The sequence below is a fragment of the Oenanthe melanoleuca genome, chromosome 4, assembly GCF_029582105.1.
Source record: "Oenanthe melanoleuca isolate GR-GAL-2019-014 chromosome 4, OMel1.0, whole genome shotgun sequence".
Classification (NCBI taxonomy): Eukaryota; Metazoa; Chordata; class Aves; order Passeriformes; family Muscicapidae; genus Oenanthe; species Oenanthe melanoleuca.
Window position 1 is genome coordinate 42,936,378 of NC_079337.1, and position 25,450 is coordinate 42,961,827.

The window sequence follows — 25,450 nt, forward strand, 5'->3', positions numbered from 1 at the left end:
TGTTCAGTGATGAACACACAGGTGGCTTGTGGAACGATTCACTTGGAAGCACCATTAAGTTGGGCCACATTTCTCATAGAACCCTTGACCTGAGGACTCCCTGCTCCAGCAACTTGAGAGGAGTGTATTTTCTAGTGCTGTTTCCTAGCATTAGTTTTGTTGATGTGGCTCAGCTATGTGGAAGACAACTTGAACTGCAAATCAGCTGAGGAATACTTGACTTAAACATGTTAACTCATTCCCACAGTCATGACAAAAGCCCAAGCCAGCTGCTAATACATATTAAATAAAGACAGGTGGTTGAGTGTTATGTTCAATTTATTTACTAGTTTATTATATGGCTTAAAAATCTGAGAAGAAAATTTTAAAGGTTTTGTCTCAATTACATGGATTTAAATACCAAATAACATCCTTTTCCACCAGTAATAGCAATCATGAAGTATTTTTAAGCTTTTTCTAAATTCTACTTTTACAAAATATACTTAAATGTAACTAGTTAGTCTGGACAGATACAGAAATGAATATGAATTGTCCAATAGGTCATAGCAGTAAGAGTAGCAGTAAGCTTTAATCAACATCATTTGGGCAGAAGGCTTTGGTTGTCAACAAAAATATTAAGGGTATAATTTTTCAACACAATTTTCTGAAGAGATGTGGCTTATGGGAGAAAATTGGTCCTTCATCCAACCATTTCTCCAACTGGATATCAATCTCTGAGCTTACATGCAATTTGTATATTCATTGTTTTCTGTATTTAAGAATACAATATTTAAGTCATACTCTCAGGTCCTCTCTTTATGTAATCCTCCAACTCCTTGTGCGTCCCCCAGTAAAAATGATAGCCCATCCTGGTAGGTTATTTAGAAACATTAAGAAATTATTCCTGTTTCAAAGATAACTGAGCCTCCTGGTTCTCTGTACACATTTTTTTTTTCTCTCTCTCTTTTTCCCTCTCTCCTCCCTTTTTTTAGTCTGACAAGACCTTGCTTCAGTCTCCTATCTAGATTTTTCTCTCTTCTTCATTTTCCTTTCCCCTTATGTGGTATCCACCAAGCAAAGAAGGAAAACACATTTGGCCTCCTTCTGAACAGGACTTCTCTTCAGAAATGGTACAGCTCTCTTTGGGTGCTGCAATATTACACAGCTCCTAAACTGCTCATGCCTGAGCTTGCTGGATTAAAGCTCTCTGAAGATTGTCTGCTTGAGTCACAGTTACTACAGCATTTACAGCCATCTATGCTGACATGTTATATATTTAAGTATTGTTCTAGCTAGAATCACTCCTACAGTACCAGGGACTCCATATTCCTCTTTGTGTATTGAACTCAAGTCGTCTTCACCATGAGGGTGGTGAGGCTCTGGAACAGGTTGACAGAGAAGAGTTTAAGGCCAGGCTGGACTGAGCTTTGAGCAGCCTGGTTTAGTGAACATCATCCCTGCCCATGGCAGAGGATTTGGAACTAGATGATCTTTGAGGTCCCTTCCAACCCAAACCATTCCATGATTCTAACTGATAATATATTTCAGGTCTTCCACAGTGCAAATGTCTGCATTTTGTACATTAACATCAGATGGGTATTAGTCTTAGAGAATTAGGTATCTCTACCACTTTGGTTGCAATATTTCTTAGGAAGTAACACAGCCAATATTGCATCTAAGGAAACTCTGCAGAATCTTTTGTTTGTTTTTCTAAAAAAATATAAAATAAAGCCACATATTTATCTTCAAAGCAGTAACATTGAATTATTTTTAATAAGTAAGGGATTCCTCTCTGTGCTCGTGGTATTAACTCTCTGCTTTTTAATTAATTCTGTTTTGCAACATTAGATTATAGGTAACATTCAAAAAGAACTCAAGATCTTCCACTGGTTTTGAAACATGGAGAGCTTCATCAGCATATTGGTCTTGCTCCCACAGTGATCAATTAAATGGGAGGATACAACAGTGGGAAGAGATAGAGGTCATTTGAGTGGTTTCCTCCATATGTTGGTCAGAGCTCATTTGGCAACACCTTCTGTACTAGGAGAAAGTTGCAAAACTTTATTGTCAACCACATGCCAATAAACAAAGAAAATTTTAGTGGCTGCTTCTATTCATGGCTGGCTGCAGAGGGACAGGTAGCTCAGCATTTTTAAACCACCCTGAAAATGGAGCTATCTGCTGGTAATAGCTAAATCTGAGCTGTGGAATGTGCTGTGCTTATTTGCACCACACACATCATGCTACCCACTGCTACACACCCTAACAACAGGGTTTTCAGTGGTATTTATATTACCTCTATGCTAACTGGGCTTGTGTTATTGTACCACAATTTGCACCATTTTCCTTCTGCAGAGACTGGCAGATAATATTTTAAGGTCAGATAACCAAAATTATTTCATTTTTCTTTGTTGTAGGGTTAAAATTAATTCCTCAGTTAAAATTCTCTTTTTTGCTTTATGTATATTCAAGAATTATACCAAAACATGGATCTAGCACTGCAAGCCATTATTCACATGAGTTAATTCCTTAACTTTATGGAATTACTCATAGGAACACTTCTTTTGCAGTATGCAGTCCTACTACCACTAAGAAAATATAAATAATTTTAAAAAGATTAAAAGACTGCTTTTTGCCAAAAAAACAAAGAGTTTATTTGCATTTTTTAAAGTAACATTTATTATAGCTTTCACAAGAAACATTAAAATTTTAGCTAAAACAAGCAGCAGCTTTACTTTCTAATTGAACATCTTTTGGGAAAAAAATCTTGAGGTCCTGAAAAATTCCAATATTAAAAGCGTTAAAAACTGAATTAAAGAACATAATTCAGATGGAGTTCTGGTGACTGTGCCAAGGATTACATCGTTGGCTGCTGACTGCATCCAGATTTTTAGAGCAGGTGTGTTGACTCATTCTCTGAGAAGCTGAGGAGAAATGCTGGCCCCACTCCAACTCCTTAACACAGGGCTAACCCAGCTCCATCGCTGCTTTGGGACAAACCATCGCTGTCAGGCAGTCCAATCTTCATGGAAATGCAGAATATGGCTTTAACATGATATTCCAGAGAGATTAGCAGTGCTCTGTATGAAAGCTGGAGAATGATTTACATCCCGAGTTTAGTCACTCCACCGCTAACAGCTCTTGTGGATTGGGAGGTTTATTGTGATTGCAAAAGCAGCAGCCCCTCAGATGGCCATTTTTCCTGAGAAAGTTGCTGAATGCTTGGCCTGTGACTCTTAACTGGTTTTGAAAAACACATGCCTTTTCCAACACATTTTGGACATTGTTGCCATTTCTATTGGAGGTTGTCCACGCTCACTCTGGTATTTAACATGGCCTCTGTTACCCGGTGCATTGTCAAAATCACCAAATTTGTCATCTTGCTGGCAGTTCCCTGTTTACCTTTTCTTACCCAAATGATGTGTGTTACAGGACACGGAGATAGTAAGGATTTTACTCTGCAAGTTATTTTTGTTTAAAAAAAAGATGCCCTTTAGTCATCTGAGGAACATACTTGTAAGCTGAAAAGTTCAGACAATATCTGCCTTCTGTCCCCTTCCCTCTTTTTTTGCAATGTTTAGAAGAACTCATAGGCCTCATAGAAATACCTCAAAGCAAAGAGCAGCTGAGAAAAAGATGCCTTTATTGAAAGCTTTCCCTACAGCTAGCTCCCAAGTGGTTAAATACAACTGCTATTAGTGTCACTGCCTTAATTATTTCTAAAAGTAGCAGTTGTGTCTATCTGAAGTGCTAATGTTTGGGATATCCAGTGTCCTTACAATTAAAGCCTCGAGTTCAACAAGTACGGCAAGGAGAGCCGTTCTCTGGACTAGTTAAAATTCATGATATATCTTTCTTTTTCACTGGGAAAAAAAAAAAAAAAAGGTAATATTACAATGTTGTTTACATTTGTGTATAGGCAGCAAAATCATGCATTTGTCAAGTCTGTTTGCACGTGGCAGAATAAAATTGGGACATTAATCAACAGCTCTCTCACCTTCACTGACAGCCATAGCTGACATTTTTATTGCCAGTATCACAACATCTAAGGGAGGCTGGTTCTGCTCCAGAGTTTCAGTGCAAATATGGAGCACTTCTATGAAAGTCAGGAGAATGATGGCAGTCAGAAAACTAAATTTATTTCAAATAGGAGAAGCAGCCTCATGATAGCAAGTGATTAGGACTAGGATTTCTGGGGAGGTTCACACAGCCTTCACAGATCTGTCAGGTGAAGAAACAAGACTTTGTGCAGAATTTGCAAGCATACACCTTTCACCCTTAGTCAAATTATAAAAATAAAAGCACCTGGGAATACATAACTGTTATCCCCAGTCATTCATAGTGAGAGTTTTGAATTTTGCAGTGGAAACTGCCCTTTGAATTATATGCTTAACTGCTGAATATATGTGATTATTTCATTCAAGGCATCTACTTTCTCAAGCAATGCTTTCTGACAATGTTTTGCATTTTTTGTGAAGACTAGCAAATTTAAAAAACAAAAAATTTTTAGTAGGCTGATTCTAGTCTCCTCTCCTTTGCTCTCTTTTGCTTCCACAATTCATTTTCCAAACTCAACAGGGATATTTGAAATGGGAAATCAAGACGTGAGAAAAGATGCTTGGTGTGGTTTCTGCATGGCAACCCACATTCCAGCTCACAGCTAAGTACAGGCAATGCTGACATCTGAGAGCTGGGAAAAACTGGGATGTTAAATCTGCTTATTTGTACAGTGAGATCTTTTCCACAAAGTATTATTTTACTCCATGGAGCCGAGGGCAGTCTGCAACATCAACTGCAGCAGAAAGTTAACGTTGTGTTAGTAGGGGATGTTAAAGACAACATAGCTTTAATAACTTAGCATAGAGATAGACCATGGACCAAAACATTAATCATAAGCATTCCACTATTGACCTCCTGAAGGGCCAGACTCCTCCAGCTAGACTTATTAATCCCCATGAGAATAATAATATCCCATTTCAACAGTGAGAACAGAACACTTGTCTTGGTTTTAGTTGACGGATGGCTTAACTATTTTTACTTTTTTTTAAAAGACAAATAACATCCCTCTCCTTTTTTGAGATCAGACAGCATGGTTGCAGGCAGAGTCTGAGAATATCTGGTGGATGGGATCATTGGTGATGTACTGAGTACTCCCTCTCATTGATACCAAGGGTTTTTTCGCTGGGCAGTTTTTTTTCTTGATGCTGTTTCCAACATATGGAAAGCTCATTGTCTAGTACAACAGGGCCAACATTTCCCTCTCCTTATGTTGTATCCAAAAGTGACCTAAACATGGTGAAATAATAACCCTACATCTAATAATATTGTAAGACTATCAGCCAGCTGCAGCAGATTTTCCAGAGGGTATATTGACATCTTGCATACGTGGTTGCAAATATACTTTTTTCAGCTTCTCTAAATTACATGCTTTGATGACTTAAGCTTCTAAGAAAAAATACTCATAGTCTACTTATTTTTGCTAACATTTAAAAGCAGTGAGTTCCTGGGTTTTCTGGAAATGTAGGAGAATCAGATTCTGCTTCCTCTAAAGCACTTAACAGATATATCAGCAAGGAATGGACTGGCACAACTCTTTAATAAGTCACTTTCTGTTTGCTTTTTCCAGTCGTCTCTTTCATAAGAGAAGAGAGCTGAGGAAAGAGGATACATGCTGAAGCATTTCCCATCTCACATTTACATTTAAACCATTTCCTTGTTGCTTTTCCAGGATCATTATTCTAGAGAAATAATTTTTTGTTCATTCATCTGTTCTTTTTAAACATTTCTGTTTGCCCTTACGAAAACACAAAAACTGAGCACAAGCTACATAATAATGTTAAGATCAAGCTTTCCTATTAGCAAGTGTATTCATTGTTTTTGAGATATGACAAATAGCATAAGCTAGATCTTCTCCCAAGCCAGTGGGACATAATAAGGAGTTTAAATTATTCGTTACTTGTGGACATTATTAGGATTATTAGCTATTGGTAAACACATGTTCACTTTGCTGTAGCCCTCAGAAGCTCACATCTTTGTGATTCAGGGAAAAAAAAGTGATTTCTTCTCTTTCCCTGAACTATTACCATTTAGTTTCTAAACTGTGGCCATCTCTTGGCCTGTGGCAAGGGTTTAATGAATGTGTCCTTTACTTAAGAAATCTCACTTTTAATCTAAATTGTTTTGGATAAGCAATAGACAATTCAGATGTTGAAACCCAGCATGTTGCCCTGAACAGCAGAATAATACCTGCATCTATTTTATTTACTCTGCTTCTTCCCACTCTTTTATGTATATGTCCTCTCCTGTTGCATCCAGTTGGAGAACAGACATATTTGCATCAATTTTCATGCATCAGCCCCAACAGAGACTCTTAATTTTCTCCTCTCTTCATGCAGAAGGCAGTATCTTAAAAAACATTTAGCTAGGTGCCATGAGATGACTTCATGGAAATGGCGTGGCTTCACTGTAACCCTGAGCACATACACAGTAAGGGAGAAAGGCATTCCTCTTGCAATCCAAGTTTTGGGAGGGTGGAGAGTGAAGGCTGGAGGTACAAATCCACGGTCCAGGATCAGTAAATCAGTCTGCTGTGCAATATCCCTCCCTCCTTTCTACGCAAACCTTCTGGCTGAAGAAGAGCCCAGAGCTCTCAGCCAGTTCTGTGGGTGAGAGGACCCTGGGCAAAATTTCAGGCTCCTGCAAGGGCTCTGAGGGAATTGCAGGCTGTCAACAAAGTTTGCTTGGAAAACAAAGCAGAGTACAAATAAGCCACTTCCCTTCTGACAACAGAGAGGTCCAGAAACAGAGAAGATTTTTCCAGCAATTAGGCTGTGAGAAGACTCTATGCAAGCATGACAGCAAACGTGGCTGGAGGAGGGCACTTGAGTTTGGAGCAAATCAAAAGCCAAGATCTTCAGTCCATGGTAGATCATGAGGGCAAAAGACACAGAGCTTGTGGCTCCCTGCATAATTCAAATTATTAATTCGTTTGTCTACTCAGTGCATGTGTCCATCCCCAGAAAATGTTGTGCGTGCAGTGTGTGTGCCTCCTGCCATGGATGACCCTCACGCAGAGTCTCTATAGGCAATGAACTGTGAAATGAATTGTGAAAGCCTTTTCCTCTGTTTGTGCTACAGGAAATGCTTTCAGTGTGCTTCCTCGTGTCCTTTAAGCTGTCATCTAGAATTCTCTCTTTTGTTTCCATCATCCTTACAGAGTTTCTGCAGTATTATTTTTACTCTGTTTTGGTACTACATGAAATGGTAATTTTGTCTGTTACCACAGGCTGCTTGATGCTTTCTTTCACAAGTCCAGCTCTGAGAAAACACAATTATTTGCACTTTCATTAAAATTTTTGCAAAATTTTTTGCAAGTCTTCACTCACTTATTCACAAAAGAACAACCCAACCAAATACTGTAACATTAAAGGAAGTAAAAGTGGTTCTACTTGGAAATCTTACAGAAAAGTCAAGTAATACACTAACTCCTTGAACAAAATAACAGCTGCAAAAAGGGAATGACACAGACTTTAAATGTTATTATTGCAAAACCATGAAGAAATTCTAATTTAATTATGTTTAATTACCTTCCATTAGAAGAAATAAAATATGTGCTACACAGCATTCAAATGTAATTGCCTCAGTATTTTTTCATTTTGTGGAAGTGTCAAAATGTCAATTATGTATTTGTAGGCCTGTGATGAAGAACTGATTTATCTATGTTTAATCATTCAAGATAATATACTCTACAGTGTGTGCAAAGAAGATAAAATCAGTCAAAACATATCAAATTGTTTTGCTGTCCTACTCTTGCAAAATGGAGCAATTCACGTTTTCCTAATACTTGATATCACTGAAGTTGTTACTAAAAAATCTACTTTTGCAGCCTGTGCTCTTCCCAGTTGACATGGGTGACTAGTATGTAACAGGAAGATTTTCAACTCTTTAAAGTCTTCTTCAGACATGCCTCAAGTGAGGTTCTTTCTGTTCAGTTGTCTTCCTGAGAAATATTACAGTCAAGGTAAATTTGATTGTGTCAGACAATCCTTATTTTATTTCAAAACCAGTCCTTGGCACCAGAGTCTGCATATAGTTATCCTAAAGAGATGCAGCTCATTAATGCAGCTCATTATATAACTAGTCTGGTTCTGAGTTTGAGAAAACTTAGCTCTAGGAATCTGAGTTCTGGATATTAAGTTTAAACTAAATGGACGCACAAGCCTTTTGGAGATTTAGCCATCTCTGAATGCCAGAAAATATGAAAGTGATCTTAGAGTACTTTGTGTTCCTGACAGGGAGTTCTGGGGACTCACTGTCTTATTGCATAATGTTGAACACTAATAACCAAACATCTGTTAGCAGAGAATGGGAGCTGCAGATAATTGTGGTATTAAAATGACCAAGAAATAGATATCCTTGGATAGTTAAAGTTACTTTGGTAAACTGGTACAGAATAGCTACACTGGCAAGATTCTGTCTTGCATCAAGGATTCCAACTAACATAGAATAAACATTGAGGTTATTCCTAGACAAGAAAACTATAAATGTTATTGATCAGGTAAAAGAAAACTGGTGAGATTAATACTTGAATACATACCTTGCATCAGATACTAGTCCATACATCACATTCATTCTGTATGTTCTCTAAAAAACACAGACCTTGAATTTTTCATTACATCCTATACAAAACCATTATATTTAATTGCATCCTCATGACACTGGCTTGCATTAGAAACAATGTGCAGTCACCCATGTGAGCTCTCCTCTCTGAGGTAAAGAAGATGCTCCTTTTCCTGAACTCTGGTAGCCCTGGAACCATCAGAAGCAGAGTGAGCACAAAAACTTCAAGCAATTTTGGGCCTTAAAAGCCAGTAGCCTTTTCCTTCTTGCTACAAGTGGTGCAAAAGTAAGGCACAAGCCAGTCATATCTTGGAGTGCATGGGATGCTATGAGTGGTCCCTAAGGGTAAGGTCCAGAAAAGAGGAAAAGACTGGCAGACTTTGTTCACCATTTTCTCAGCCAGTTCAGAATGTAGCTGTGGAAAATGTCCATATCTTCTTGTGTGCTTCAGTCTCTCTAACTGTAGAGTGAGAACTTATGCATTAAAATTCCTTTGAGACTAAAACATTGTTTGCAGCATGCTTTGCAAACCTCAGTTGAAAGTGTCACAGTTGTGTAAATGTGTGTTTTTTAGTTAGTACTGTAGGCACCATCATCCAGGAATAGCACAGATAGACATGCATGTTTCATCATCTTTTGCCTTTAGGTTCCTAATGTACAATCAAACACAGAACAGCTCAATTCTCTGAACTCGAGTTTTAACTGTAAATAAAAAAAAAAAATTGTTTTTTTTTTTTAATTTAATTTTCTCTAGGGAAGCTGTAAAATACTTAGGTAGGCAATAGCACTTAGGCTGTTAATGATCTCCAAGAAATTACTGTCAGTAATTATAAATGAATGTTTTTCTGTAACATATAATCAGTAATCAGAAACTGCTAGGAAAAACAGTGGTGATGTGAAATCAGTCACCATAATGTGTTTTGACAAGTCTCCTAATTAAGAAAATAATTACCCAAACCACTAAATATGTAGAGGAAAAATATATCTTGCAAGTCTGGCAAAAGATGAGCATGTTCCTTCTAATTTACATCATTTTTTTCTATGAAATGGAAGAATCTTCTGCAATATCTGTAACTGGAACTAAACCTCCAAAGGGAGGTTATCCAAGATTGTTATTTCTAGTGCCAAAAGAAAACAGATAGTTGGCAGTCAAAGCACAGCCGCCTATAAAGTACATTTTGGTCAAAAGTAGGCAATTCCATTTGGACTCCAAGGCTCATATCCCATCCTTAGCTCATCACAGATGGGTGCCTCATCAGTCACAGCTGTCTGATACACCCAGATATCTCAGGCCCATCAGGGAGTGAGGAGATTGCATTGCTTTTTGGTCAGTATGAACTTGGTTTTTTTTGATATCTGCTTTCTACCTTCGTATAATATTGACCTGATGTCTAGCATTGTTCAGGATTTTCCCATTTTTAAATCTCTAGTGGGAGATAATCCCCAACTTTCACTGTGGAGTCAATCACTAGGCAAGGGAGTCCACATAGCTTAGGATTTTTGTGTCACTCTTTTCCCTCTTCCTTCTTTCTCTTCCCACGTGATTTTCTGTAGAAGTCATTCCTCACTTTCTTCACATCTTGGCTTAAAAAACAAAAATCAAAGTTATATCAGGCTCGGTTAATCCTGTCCTTGAATTGACTGAGGGATCAGGAATGAGTAAAATAGATGTCAGAGTCATCTAGTAAAATAGAATTCAGTATTAACTTGGAGCTGCACCTCTTCCAATTGCAAATGCTATCAGTCATCCATATGTACCCTCAGCAGGTTTCTGAAGATTTTTCACATGCACAGATGTGATGTTACATCAGGTCTGGCTCTTCTTGTTTTCTTGTGGCAGCACTCAGCCATAAATGCACACAGCAGCCCTCTCACATGAAGTGTCTCCCATTCTGGGCAATTTTATTTGTTAATAAGGAAAAAACATACAACCACAAAAACAAAATAAAAGAAAGTAACAAGCTGGAAGGCAATAAAAACTGGTAACAAAAAAAAACAAAAAACCAAAAAAACAATCTGGGATGAAAACCTAATCAGGAAAAAAAAGCCAGCAGTGGCAAGGTTCTGCCTAAGAGCACAAAAAGATTCTCATCCATCAGCTTGCCATTAAGCAGAGCATGATCCTGGAAGAGTTTAGAAACTGAAAATTATTGGGCAAAAAAGCCATTTCTAAGAAGATGAAATTTTCAGGCTCAAATGTTAAGTAAAAACTTTCCACCTGAGGCAAGCATTGATGGTGGGTTGAACACATGCAAGACTCAGGAAATGGGATGCACGTTCCTCTGATATGGATGGCCTCTGGCTGTCCTGTGGATATCCTGCTTGTTTTTGTTGAGAGGGTTATAGCAGTACACACATATTTTTTGCACCTTTTCCTGCTGGTTTTGTAGAGGGCAAGAAGACAGTTGTAATTACAGTTTGTCACTTGCCTGACTTACATTTTCATATTGGCTATATATAAAGGTGTATATATATATATATATATTTATATATATATATATAAAGGTGTTGACAGGTTACAAATTTGCACAATTAAGAGATTGAGAGGGCCTACTACATTGTCATTTCCATTCCACCAGAAATAAAGCACCACTTCACTTAACTCATTTCCCAGCAACTTACCTGGTATCTTGTTCAAAAAATTGCTCATTCCACTTTCTTTGTGAGTTTAGTCACTTGAGTGACCACTATTGCCAGGAAGTCAAAGTGAACCCAAACTGGACCTAACAAAACCTCTTCTTGAGGCTCAAAATAGTTCTTTTGTTTTTCTTCAATATTAATGCATCTCCGTCTTGCTAATTACCTCCCAGAAGCAGAAGTTCCAAATTTACCTCTGAGAAGACTTTTCCTGACCCACCAAAAGCAGAAGACACAGGAAGTTGTGTAAGAAATGTCCATGTAGCTGTCACCATGTTTTCCAGGCTGGAAAATGAGAAGAAATTTTGAGAAAATTGAGTTGCTTCTCTGAGGAAACTTTTCTCAGTCTCATGCATGAAAATGATACCTAAAAAGTTTTGCATTTAAGTTTTGCAGTGAACATTACAAAGGAGTACTTTGACATTTTTATGGTCTGTTTTAATTAAATGAAGCAAAACCTGCTCTTCTGAGTGATTCATTTATCCTATCAACCTTTCTATTTTTGTAAGATTAAACCAGGAAGTTCGCATTAAGCTTCCTTTCCTGGAATTCCAGTTGAACATTATTACCCTTTGTTTAGACTGTATCACTTATTCAGCTGATAAGAGTAGACTATTCCACTGAAGAGACAGAGATTCAGCAATTAGATCCCTTAAAGAGCATTCTATATTTTCCAGTAAATGACTATATTACATGTTTCAGGAAGCTACTGAAAATTATAGCATTTTTTAAATCTGCAGACATGAAACAGTATACTAATGCAATGATGTGTCTCAGCAAAGCACACATAATATTTTTTATCCTTGACATTAGGAGGGATGTTACAGCTTTGCATCATTTTGTTCTCAGTGCAATCCCACAGCTTGAGTGGGATCTTCAGGACAATACAAAAGAACACTGGTGAAATTCTAGGTACTGATGCTATGAGTATAAAAATTTATACTAAGACACACATTTTAAATTTGGAAGTAATTTGTCATGTTTTAAACTTTGAAGTTGTCATTTGAAATCTTAGAATCAAGGTGAATTCCTAAAGGAGGCATTTTAAAATGCCAGAGATTCAACTTGAAGCAGGAAACCTAAGCAAGACTTGTGGGTCAGATTGTTACAATGATCTTTAAAATCTGTGATCAGTGATGTAAAATATATATACACAATTCTGGACTGTTTTCTGAAATTATGGTGCCTACATTCTTTGAGTATTATGTTTGTCTATCTTCTGTATTATCTAGTATCCTGAATTCTGGTATATATGTGAAAACTGCCTAGATTTACAATGTATTTAAGTACTCAGATTACTTTGTTTTACATTTTTGTGGAGATAGTTTTCAGTTTGCTGGTTTTGGAGTTCATAGGTTTTGTTTGTTTGGTTTTTTGGGTTTGTTTGTTATTTTGGGTTTGGATTGTTGGGGCTTTTTTGCCTAGGACAAAGTCTAGCTTTGCAAAGAAAGAAAAACACATTTGTTCTTAAACTAACACCTGAATTTCTTGTTATGTTTGCACTACAAGCAGGTAATACTCCAGTTATGCTTCTAACTTCGTCTAGCTGAATCTCAAATTCTTATTTCCCAGTACTACCCTTGGTGCCTCGATCCAATTTGTCTTTCAGCATGAATTAGAGTAAAAGGCTGCTTCTTTCCACAGCCTGACATATTTACCAATACTCATAAATGAGAGCACTAATCTTAGCACTAGCTTTATGCAGAGTGCAGACTTTCCAAAACATCGAAACTAGAGGCAAGCGTAGTGTAATAAGCATTCCTAAATTGTTAGAAATTATATATGTATATATATGTATATATGTATTTATTCAATAGACACAGACAGACAGAAAATAGATCTTTTTATGTATTTTATGTTCTCATTCACTATTATAAAATATGAAGTAAAATTATATCTGCAGAAAACAATACTTCTCATCTCCCCCAAATATATCATTATCTAGTTCCCTTGCATATTAGGCAAAATCTCCATAAATTAAAGCAAAAAATAAAAACTTAATAAATGTGGTTGCTTGCTGAGGTCAAATAACTCATATTCATATTAACTAAGAGGGGGCTAAACCTGAAAGGGTTCATAAAATAACTTAGTGTCTAACCCTAATTATTGCAAACAAAGATCAAAAGAAAAGCTTATCAAAAGTGGAGACAGTTTATTTCCATCTTGGAACAAAGGACAAAAGACACAGTGTCTTGTCCTTCCTTTGAGGTTTCTCTGTCAGCTCTTTTCCACTCCCTTTCCTGATAGGTTGAAATATCTTGATGGCTGTCCTGTTGACTAAAACACAATAATCAATTCTGGGGAACATGTCAGCTACTTATTTTTATAACAGGAACAATGGAAATAGCATCACATTGTTAATAGAGGTAAAAGTGATTAAAAATACCCTTTTGAGTTTTCCTTTCTAGTTCCTATAGTCACAATGCACTGGAATTGATCCAGAACAAACTATGACTGTAGATACACACATTTTTACAGGAATTGGAGAACTTAGATTCATCTTTAGTCTATGAAGGAATGCTTGTTTTTTAAAGCTGCTGCTGCTGTATGAACCAAGAATAACTAGTTTGCTTTTCTATGTATATATTTATTTTTTTCAGATTACTATTTCAAATCTAAAGCAAAGAAGAGGCATTTGTCTCTAAATTAGTTTTAGAGACCATATTTATTTCTTCTCAGTATATGCATACACAGTTGTAGTATGTTGACTGCTGGCCCTTTGTCCTCCTCATCAAAAATTCAATTAAGGCAAACCCAGGACAACAGTCTATGTCAAACTGCTACAAAGAAAACTGACTAAGAGCCTTTATTTGCCAACACTGCAAATTGCAGAGCTGCATTCTGTGACATTACATCGAGTTTGCATAGTACCATGTACTCAAAATTATACTTAGTAATTATGTACAGAATGAAAAGGACATCACGCTCGTTGATAGCATCTTTGAAAGATATATTGAACTCGTGCATAAACTTCATAATATTTGCCTTGCTTAAAAAGATGGCATAAATTTCTCCAAAAATTTAAACATGCACAGAAAATTTTGTTCCCTGTCCAATAGAAAAATGTTATTGAGCACACCAATGTAAATATCCCTACTGTATTTTTATTTCCTTATTAAAAAAATAAATCCCTGTGTTGAAATTTAGGATATCATATCCTGACTAAGCTTCTTGATATAAAGATGGCTAAGAAAAAGATCATTCAAATAGATGAAACCTATTTCAGAGTTACAAAGATCAGATAAGCAGTGCTTGATGCACTCCGTTGAGACAAACCACTCATTCAGTGCCAAGTATTATTAAAAATTCATTTTCTTAGCTGACACATGGACTTTTCATGCAGAGAGACCATTATGAAAAGCCTTGCTGTTCTGATAATCTGTACTTCGATTTCTGGCATTATCAGTCAGATCAGAAATAGTGGGTACAAGTGGCCAGAGCATAAAGCATCAGCTTTTCATTCTTGAGGAGATATGCTTAATGGAATGAGTTTAAGAGTTTCAGATGAAGTGTGGCTGAGAAAATAGAAATGGTGTGTTAAAGATCCTGGATATCCATCACCAAAAAAAACTAAGCACATGATCCTGCAGGCATTTATGCACTCAATTTCAATACACCCTTCAAACCAAATAGAATTACATATATGAATTTGTACAAATGAGGTTTAAATTCCTTTCCATTCTGAAATAAACAGTCTTTCCTAAGCAAGGAAGCAGAACTAGTAAGCTGACAAATACTATTTAATGCCAAATAGATCAACCCATCACAATTGTCTGGGCTTACCATAATGCTCAGCAATACATTATAGAGTTGCTACAAAGTGTTAGGCAGTATTTCATTGGTTTAGATTGTACTCAGTATACTCTGATAACATAACTAATTGCTATATAAAACAATTCTAGCAGAAATTCATCAGGATACTTGAAGACCATTCTCCTTCCTCCTTCATTTAATATATTTGTTCATATCCAAGGGTTCTGAGCACTGGATATCAACTGGCTCCATGGAAGAATAAAATAATTGCTAGATTTGTACTACTACAATTGCAGATACAGTCTACTTGGTCACAAATCACTCAGTCTGGCAACGTTCTCATCTCTCAGTCTCCCAATATTTACATTTTGCATTCTAGATTCTCAGTTCCTTCTAGAGAATCTATAAACTCACCTCTCAGTTCCTCCTTTTGGTCTGTATGCTTTTCCCTCTTTGGGGGTCACTATCCAACTACTCTGGATCTAATGTTCTGCCTGACCATTACCTGGGTTGGCAAAAGAAGAGAAGATAAGGAAAAGATCTAAGGAAGGCACTTCTGCCCCTTGCAACTGCTATTAGTAGAAACTATCTATAAAAGGGAAAAGAAGGCAAAGACAGAAATGGAAGGAAAGGAAATGAAAAAAAAAAAAAAGAGGTGGAGAAGCTGGCAGTAGGTGTACTGAATACCCAGCACAGGTGCCACAGACATGAAGATGAGAAATTTTTATTCAAGGTATAAACCTTTTTATATGGCTTAGGGGGGAAAGGGTCTTATCATAAGGCAATGCAGAAAGTTACTCTGCCCATTATAAAAAGATGGAGCACCTAAGAATCCTAGGTTAGTTCAGAGTTTACCTTGGTGGGCAGTAACTCCTTACCTCAAAAGCAAAACTAAAGATGACCTGCTGCTGTTCTCACCCTGTATACTAACCAGGAAGTTTCCCTCATGGCTCAAACCTCATCATGAACTAAGCTAACTTTGTGAAGTGCAACAGAAATAGCACAGGAAATAAGCTACTGAGCATTTCAGATACCTGTCTAACATAAAGGTGAACACCAGTTTGGTGATTTGGTTCATTTTTTACATATTAGCAGTCACATAATCTTCTCTTCTTTGATATAAAACTACATTCAAAACAGTATATGATTTTGGGATATTTGGCTCATAATTTTTTGACAAGTTGGATTCTTGCACCCTAGGCCAGGTGATATGTGGCTTTTATTTCCAAATATTTCCCTAATAATTCAGTTCACTTCATCAGCTCAGAAATTCCATAGTCTAACTTGTTAGCATCTAAATTTGCAGGATATTTTTAGAGATTTTTCTTAATGCTAACACTGATTTTCATTAAGGAGCTAAGAGGCAATCTTAGTTTCTTAGGTCTTAGGTAATTAAGTTTGTAAAGTCAATATGACATGCACGACAGATTATAAAAATCTACTGGTAAATCAGATGGAAAGTTCTGGCTGTACACCTTTCAAGTCATTGTTTATACTTCCCAACTAGAAATCAGAGGCTAGGAGCAGTGTTAATCTGTAGATGGAAAAATAATGATTCCTCAGTGAAGAAAATTGAGAATATTTCTGTATTCTAGTGCTGCTCATGAGAAATACAATTGTACTGAGTGATGTAAAGGCTCTTGCTTCAAAGGAGGGAAAGTTCTGGTTTGAGCATGAAAGGTTAAGTATGTGCTATTACTGTTAATCACTTGCCCCATTGATCCTAGCACAGGTCTGTCCCTGGCTGCCTTGAACTCTCTGAAGCCTCTGATCACTCTGAAATGATCAAACAAAAAGCAGGTTAGCTCTAAGAAATTTTTTTTCCCCATATTGCTTCTGTCAAAATGGTTCCTTACCATTTTAAAATATGAGACCAGAAATTATCCAAACCCTTGTTAGTACTGCATCCAATAAATAATGTTGTTCATAGTTTTAACTTCCTTTTCTATGAAGAAAGAATCAGGTTCTATATCCTCTTAAGGCTTATTATTTTTTACCACCCATCCTATGTATTACTGAATCTTCAGTAAAATCAACAGAAACAAAAGACCCAGAAAATCCAATGGCAAAAGCATTTTAAAAACATCAGCGGATTTGTTCCACGTATGTAACTTTTCAGACACCCACAGAGGGCATCATATTACTGGTGCAGCTGGCCACTTGGTGGTCATGGAAAATGAAAGGGCTTCTTCAGAATACATTTGCTGCTATACTAAAGGTGTCACACAGAAATGTGAAACATTTGCTATAGAACAAAATAAGATAAATGTTGCCTGTTATCAATTTCTTGTGTCTAACAGTAACAAAATGCATAGCTCTTGCAAATTACTGTGCAACCACAGGCTTTTTAAAAGACCAACTACAACAGGAAAGAATCTGTTTCATAGCATGTTTGATTTAAAATAACAGAAAGCAAGTGTAGACTTTGTTGGTCTAGCAACAAACTGTAAAATTTTATACAACAGCATGGTTACCTGTTTATCAGGTGTACTGGGCAAAGAGGTTTAGCTTAAAGCATTCTCCAATCACTACTATCTACTTGAAAATCTACATTTTCAAGTTAAATTTAAAAAAATTCAGAATATGACAGAATCCTGATTTTTTTTCTTTAACAAAAATAATGCTTTTTCATATATATCCAGTCATAACAAATAGGAGTTTGGTTTTTTTTTGATTCAGAATCTAGGTACTCAAAAACTGCTCTGGGCTAAGATTAGATATAAGAGATTTACCTCTCTCAAGAATTAACTAATTTACCATATGTCTTTGTAAAATGATATGAAGACAAAAGTAAAAGCTCAGAAACAAGGAGAGTAAAAAAGGTAGCCCTTCATAATGTGACAGTGTTGAAATATGAAAGCATACTAACCACTTTCCATGTTTCTTTTTCTTGTGGTCGTGTAACAGAATATGAGACTTTGTTTTTAAAACACGAAAGCACCTATTAACATGTCAGTCACTTCTGTGCATTGTATCATGTTCACAAATAACATCATGCAATACTTTCACTCTCTGACTTACTGGCATAAAAAAAGAAATGTAGCAAGAAGGAGGAGGATGCATTTTTCAGCTAAACTGACCATCCATTTAGAATTCATAATCCTAAATTTTAAGGTGATGAATGAGCACCCCAATAATTCTGTTACTCCTCCTAATCCTCGTCAGGTCTTGACTCTGTTGACGAAGACCAAACAGCCACTTCTTTCTGCCTGATCCCCTCCCCTTGCTATTGCTGGCTCCCATTCAAGTCAGGATCACATTTATCTGAGCAATATACACCTAATAAATCTTCCCCAACTCGGTTTGTTCTTGCTGGCACGACAGCAAGCTTCCCCCTCCACTTCTCTTGTCTTTCCTCAGACATCATTATGGGTGTTGACACTCTAGCAAGTTATTTAAGGTGCTCTTAAATAACTGTCTGCATGTACACATCTCCCAGTAAAAGGCAAGGTAATTGCTGCTATAAGCTGGGTTTCAGTTACAATAAGCAAGAGCATAAGCATGGACAATGAAAGAAGCAGCTGAATTAGCAATCTATACGAGGATTTTTATTAGACATAAATAAAAATAATTTCATGCAGTACTTTCTACTCTTGGCCAAAAAAAAAAAAAAAAAAAAAAAAAAAGCATGTACTATTCTTCCTAATTTATCTAAGGAAAAATGAAATATGAAAAGGGGAATAGATAGACCATGGCTGCCTGATAAGTTCAAACTAGACTGCAGATAGATATTTTGGGTCTCAGTCTACTACGCTGTCAAGAACAGGATCAAGGATTATGAATCTATTATAACTTACACCAGACCTCACTTTCCTCACTGGGCTTATTAATATGTGCTTGCCTTCTTCCCTGTGTCTGTAGCTTCACGTGACATTAACAATAGCTACTATCCATGCTGTGGTACCACCTCTGATGAATGCTGACGTGAAATTAGCCATCACCATGTATGTATTCCAGTTGCCACAGTTATCATGCTTTACTGAGTCTTGGGTTCAAAATTATTTCCTGAGTCCTGGAGATTTCCCCAAGGCTAAAACAGAAACAGTCTCTCACACAACGGGTCAATTGGTCTATGTGGGTACATGTGCTTATTTCCTCTAGAGGAAATAAGTTTAATGAATATAGAGTTCATTTAGGTAAAAAGCCTTGGATCTCACAAGATGGAAGATAGAATTAAGAAAAAAATTGCTTTTGAAACTAATTTTTTCGTTGCTCATGGTTTTTTTTTACTCAATATAATTAAAAATACCCCCAATCAACCAAAAAAAAAAAAAAAAAAAAAAAAAAAAAAAAAAAAAGCCCACCTCAGAACCTTTATACCTTTATTTCCTCTCCCTTTAAGCCTTTTAATTCTACCTGGACACTACCATCCCAGCATCTCATGCTGAAAAGTCTAGTATTTCATGTGCAATATAACAGCACAGCTGCTTCATAAACCAATTATTAACCACTGCTTTGACATGTTTAAGACATCAGTCTTTCAGTTTTCATCTACTCTAGTGGCCAATTTACATCTTACATCTTGTTTAATGAAAGGTTACTGCTGTCTGTATACACTGACCTTTTTTCTTCATCAGACTGGAGGTCATGAAGAGAATGAGGTTTAAAGAAATGCATCCTAATATTGGAATGCCTTGGAAACTGGTAGTTTTAAATGTGAAAACTAAAATCTACTTGCTTTAAAAATGAAGTGAAGAGCAGGTTGACTCAGTAATGATATAGCTGCTGTCACAAGAACACAGAGTGAAAACAAGAGCACTGTTCTGAAAAAAAAATTAATTTCCCAGGTAACAAAAAGTTAAGCTTTATTCCCTGCCACCATTTTACACCATGATCAGGTTGCTCATCTTTTGATCATTTTGTAATACATATTTTGAGTAAAAGCATTCTTTGTGCTGTCTTCTTCTCACATTGGATTGTACACTCTGTTTTGTAAGCACAGAGGAAGAGAACTTGGATGAGACTCGGGCACCGATGTCACCTTTTTAAATGATCCACAAATAAAGGAGAGGGCTAGGAGATGACTCCTGGTGCCATGGAGCTCTGCTGCCACACAGCCACCAAGGCAATTGCCACCACTACACCTAGGGATGGTGCTTTGCCCAAGACAACTTTCATCACAGCTTTCTCTAATGCAGTGTAACACTCAGTCCCCCTTAACTTGCATATCCACTAGATCTCCCTTACACAACCATTTTTACCACACACATGTAGAGGTTTTCATCCTGATAATTTCAGGTTCAGATTCCTTTTTGTGAAGCAAAACTGGATCATCTGGATCATTTTTGAGCTCCCATCACAGGCTGGAAATTATAACTATGCTTCTCTAAGCACTTCTAGATAAGGTTTAGCTTACCTACTTTCCCTGCTTTCTTTTTCTTTTTTGTTTCTTATCCTGTTGTGTCTTTATAGAATAGAGTCTTTCTTAAATACAGTGTGAACTTGGTTATTTCATTTCCAGCCTGAACTGTTGAACTCTCAGTTTGATGTTTGATGGCATTCAAAAGTAGGCAAAAACATAGCCCTTACCTCTTGTTTTAAAATAGCTTCTTTTATGGACCACAAAGAATAAGGCAAGGTTAATTTTCTTTATTGTTTTTACTGCTTAAAAAAAGGGGGAAGACACCCAACTGAATGTTGCCTGGGATCAGATACAACAGTCTAATATACATGACAAGCTGGTAACATTTCTGATAGTGCTCATTTTTATAGGAAGATTTCTAGGGCAGAGAGCCCATAAATTACACTCTGCAGAGCAGCACCTCTGTTTGTGCAATTTAGTGAATTTACTATATATCTTGTTAAAAAGTATTTTGGGTAGATGCTTTCATTTTGTGTTTCTGGAGTAGGTGAAACCATGTATTTCCTTCTCGGGAAGCAAGGCACTGTTAGTATCACTTATCTCTGCAAAGTGATAGTGTAAACACTCTTCATCAAGAGGTCTGAACAATTACAGACTTCTTGAAGTAATTACTTTCAGTAAAGTCAAGTGCTAGAAAATTCAGACTTAATTATTTCACTGACAATGGTTGGAACGTGAAAGTCCTTTGGGCTGTGGAAATACTAAATACAAATATACCCTGGTGGAGAAGGAATCCAAGGCCAGAACCAGAGGCCTGGAAACTCAGTTTGAAACTGCTCCATAATCTATCATGCTGTTGCTAAGAGGATATTAATACAGCATTTAGAATTGCAGTCATGTGTCTGACAATCCTGTGTTTGTACCAGCAGGTCAGTTGACTAATTGTGAATTGGAACTTCTCTGTGTACTGCACAATGTAGAAGAAAAAGGATGACAGGGGTACAGTTAACCATTAAGGCATTTGGGCCTGGGAGGGAAAGCAGAGGACAATCAAGTCCTTATTATTAGATGCCTTCCTGCAAATCACTCCCTTATGCAGTTACAACAGAAGGAGAATTCACCTTTTAAACTGAGTAATTGTGCCTGTCGGGCAACTCTTTACAATTACTTTACCATCCAGCTAGAGCTCATTGATTGCATTAAGGATAACAGTACTCCACAGAAGCAATCCTCTTAGGCAGGCTACTTCCAAAATCCTGTGTCTCTGTCAGGCAGCTGCCTGCTCTTTGAATAGCCAGAGAGATAAAGAAATAAAAATATTAAAGGCCAAAGCTCTCCTGATTTCACAACCCTCTTTAAAGCCGGATGAGTGATTAGGGTGGCTGTAGCCTGTTAAACACCCATGCCTCAGGTGGAATGCTCCTCTGAGCACGTTTTACAGCAAATGTGAGACTGGTGCCTTGCTTCAGCTCCAAAAGTACGCCTGCTTAGGCAGCCCTATAGAATTCCGAGTTAAAATGCAAGCCGAGTGACTGTGTGTCTTCACAGTTGATAACGAACTACAATCAAAGCCTTTCTCTTTTAGATTACCAGCAATAATCTAATCCAGGTCAGTGATAATCCTCCAGCATCTATTTAGCAATGATCCCAACAGACAGACTGCTCCATCACAAAAGTCACTGTTTCTGACATGTCTGCAGAGACTGAATGAGGATGGACATTCCTCCTTTACTCTGGAAGCTAATTAGATTTGCAAGTAGAACAGGCGTGCTGAACAAAAGCACAAGCATAGTGTTTCATTGTCAGCATCCTCATTATATAGCATTCATTTGCTATTTAAAAAAGTGGTAGAGGGGAGAATGATAACCCTTGATTTAATTACTGAGAGTTTCCCATCTTCTGTGTCTGGGACACATTTGTCAAGTATTCACCAATCTTATCACTCACCCTCTCAGAATCCTCAAATGAAACTGATTTCAAATTATTGATTTGCAAGTATCACACAACCCTCTCAATTTGGATTTTTGCTTCCCTATTGTGCATGTCTCATTTTTATATTTTTCAGTTCCCTTTCACAATGCCAAGTTCTCCCAACCTTTCCCATTTTTTCTGTGAAGTCCATTCTCTCCTCCTTCAAAAGCTTCCTGTGGGTCCTATACAAAAGCTTCCTATACAAAATGAAGGCTTGGTCCAGGAAGCAGCTTAGGCAGTCTGTGTTTACAGGAACAAACCCTGATTTTTACAGAGGGTATTAACTTGACACTTGGTGGTCTCCAGGTTCCAGCATTATTATTGTGCTAGAAATGCCTTTGGGCCAGCATGTTTCCCTACACGTTCTTGGTACTTTTTTTTCCTTTCCCCCCACCCCTTCCTTTTGAGGATATTTACTGGAGAAATTTATTTTTCTTTTTTTTTTTTTTCCCCTGGAATTCAGACTGAAAATCACACACAATATGCAACCAGTATACTTCATCTCATCAGGACTACTCTGACACTTACTAGTCTACCAACTGCATAAAACAAAAGACAATATATGCAGAAAGCCAATTAGATTGGGATTACTTTGGCTGTACAACAGCTGGGGCATAGCATATGTCTGTCTTCCCCACGCTAGAGTTAGGAATTAACATTTTATGTGCCTGACCTACCTAATAAACATATATCCTGACCTTACAAGAAACATTCAAAAATGAAGGTAAATGTGGCTATGCCAAAAAGTGCATGAGCCAGGTTAGATACTAAGAAATAATTGATTAAGCAGGTAACATATGCAAAGTTAAGCTCAAAGATATAGTGCATTTCCATCCTCTTCTAAGCTATTAAAGTAAATTAATGACCTAGAGCTGTGTAGGGGTTTCCAGAAACAACACTACAATGGCCAACTGGCCACAATTTGCAGCCTCTAGAAGGGGGAGATGTTTATTCTTCAGGAAATTGCCAGCTCAAGCATCTCATTATGTATACTTTATATCTGTATTCATAGTGCAGAAATGACAACTGAACGTTAGAATAACATCGGTGAGTATAAAAAATGATGTTGGCTTGGAAGAAAATGAACCAATCATAATCTTTGACAGGGTCCAGATATTTTCAGATTTTCACAATACTTTTTCCATGCTTATAGTTTGGCAGTACCTGTTTTGTGCCATTTTACAATCCTGAATGCGTCAACCAAGCAACAAGCATTCAAAAAAAATTTGTGAAATATAAAGGGGAATAAGTGCTGTAGGTAGCAACTCCCAGACACACAGCTATGAAGACGATACCTCCAAGACTTGCCTATCACTGTGCTGTGGTCCCCATAGGATAAACGCTTTGCTTTCCATCCAGGTTCAGAATGAGAATTTGACGGTGCTCAGGAATTCTACAATTCCACAGCACTCTTCAGCAGGCTGTGTGGAGAGGGAGGGACTGCCATGCCCTGCACGGATTGCTGCTGGCTGAAGGCTCAGCATCCCCCATGCCTTGGGCTGCTCAGGCCATTCCAAACCTCTCCAAGGAGCCACGATGACTTTTCAGTCAACTCTTTTCTCTGTGTTTCCCGGAAAAAGTACTGAGAGCTTTGCTTTTGATAAACCTGGCCGCCGCAAGAGCTGACAGCCACTAAAAACCGAAGGAACAAAAGGCACAGAAGCCTTTTTGTCGTCTTTGACCGCATTACCTTAGGTTTGTGCAATTCCCCTGGACTGCCCAGACGTGCTGTGGAGGGGGAGAGGAGAGGGTATGTGTGTGTGCGCGTTCGTGTGAGTGTGTGCGTGTGCACGGGGGCGTGCACGACTGTGTCTGTAAGCGTGTGCCCAGTGTGTGAGTGAGAGTGTGCCCAGTGTGTGCCCAGTGTGTGAGTGAGAGTGTGCCCAGTGCGTGCCCAGTGCGTGCCCAGTGTGTGCCCAGTGTGTGCCCAGTGTGTGCCCAGTGTGTGCCCAGTGTGCCCAGTGCCCGCCCGTGTCCCCGCTCCCTCAGCCGCAGCAGGCCCGTGCCCAGGCCGGGTGCCCGCGCCCGGGGGTCTCGGCGGGGGCGCGCAGCGGGCCGGGGGCGGGGCGGCCCCGGGGGCGGGGGCCGTGAGGGGCCGGGCGGGCGCGGCGCTGCTCCGCGGCCGGTGTCACTTGCGAGCCGCCGCCGCCGCGCAGGCAGGCGGGCAGGCGGGCAGGGACGCAGCCAGCCGGCCCCGCAGGCAGCCCCGCGGAGCCCCCGCGGCCGGCGGAGACCATGATCCTCACACGTAAGCTCGGGGATCCCCTCCCGGCCCGTTCTGGGGGGTGGCGGCTGCGCGCCGGGGGGCGCGGGCTCCGCGCATCGCGGCCGGCGTTGCCGGGAAGCGCCGTGGGGGCAGCGGGGGGCAGCGGGGGTCGGGATCCGCTGGTGTTATCCCGCAGCTCCCGGGAAGGGCGCTGGCAGGGGGCGGCTGCCCCGTCCCGCCGTGCGGTGCCCCCAGCCGCGGGTCCCGGCCCCGTGTGCGCGGTGGGAAGCGCCGTCGGGGCGGCAGCCCCAGGTGAGACGGGAGCGCTGCAGAGCCCGGGATTACGCAGTGCCAGCCCGAGATTTGCGCTGTGCCAGCCCGGGATTACCGCAGTGCCAGCCCGGGATTGCCGCTGCGCCAGCCCGGGATTGCCGCTGTGTCCGGGAAGCGCGGCCGAAAGGGTTAACACGCGGGGGTGCCGCGGGCGCGGAGCGCCGCTCGGGATGCGGCCGCTCCCTGAAGATCACCGTGGCGTCATCTCTCTCTCTTTTTTTTGCTGTTTTTTTGTTTTGTTTTGCTTTGTTTGTGTGTTTGGTGTTTTTGTTTGTTTTTGGTTTTTTGGGGTTTTTTTTCCCGTTTCCTTTTTTCCCCCCGTAATTTTCGTCTCTCTCTGTTTTGGGTGGTTTGGTTTTTTTTTTGTTTGTTTTTTTGTTTTTTTGTTTTTTTGTTTTTTTGTTTTTTTTTTTTTTTTTTTTTTTTTTCTTTTCTGGGAGCCCTTGCGAGACGGGAACCGTCGAGTTCCTTTTGAAGTTTTCCGTAATTAGCCCGATGGCCTCCAGGAGCCCGGTGGCTCCCCCCGTGCGGCGGTGGCCAGCCCTGATGTCACCCCCGGCAGCTTTGATCCCGGTGGAGGAGCAGCACCTCCTGCCAGACGGGCTCACCCCTACCCCCCTCTTCCTTTTTCCCTTCTCGAGGAAAACAGA

General features: G+C 39.0%; 1 protein-coding gene across 6 annotated transcripts in view; it reads left to right on the top strand.

Annotated features, from left to right (window-relative positions):
* DLC1 (DLC1 Rho GTPase activating protein) overlaps positions 1-25,450 on the top strand; it is a 237,986-nt gene that overhangs the window by 175,934 nt on the left and 36,602 nt on the right. Inside the window, exon 1 of one of the 6 annotated variants that reach the window (XM_056489197.1) lies at positions 24,393-24,509. The exons of the other annotated variants lie outside the window; for them this stretch is intronic. Coding sequence (XP_056345172.1) covers positions 24,497-24,509 — 13 coding nt within the window. The 5' untranslated portion in view covers positions 24,393-24,496. Of the gene's footprint in view, positions 1-24,392; positions 24,510-25,450 lie in introns of those variants that run through there. 6 annotated transcript variants of the gene reach the window in all.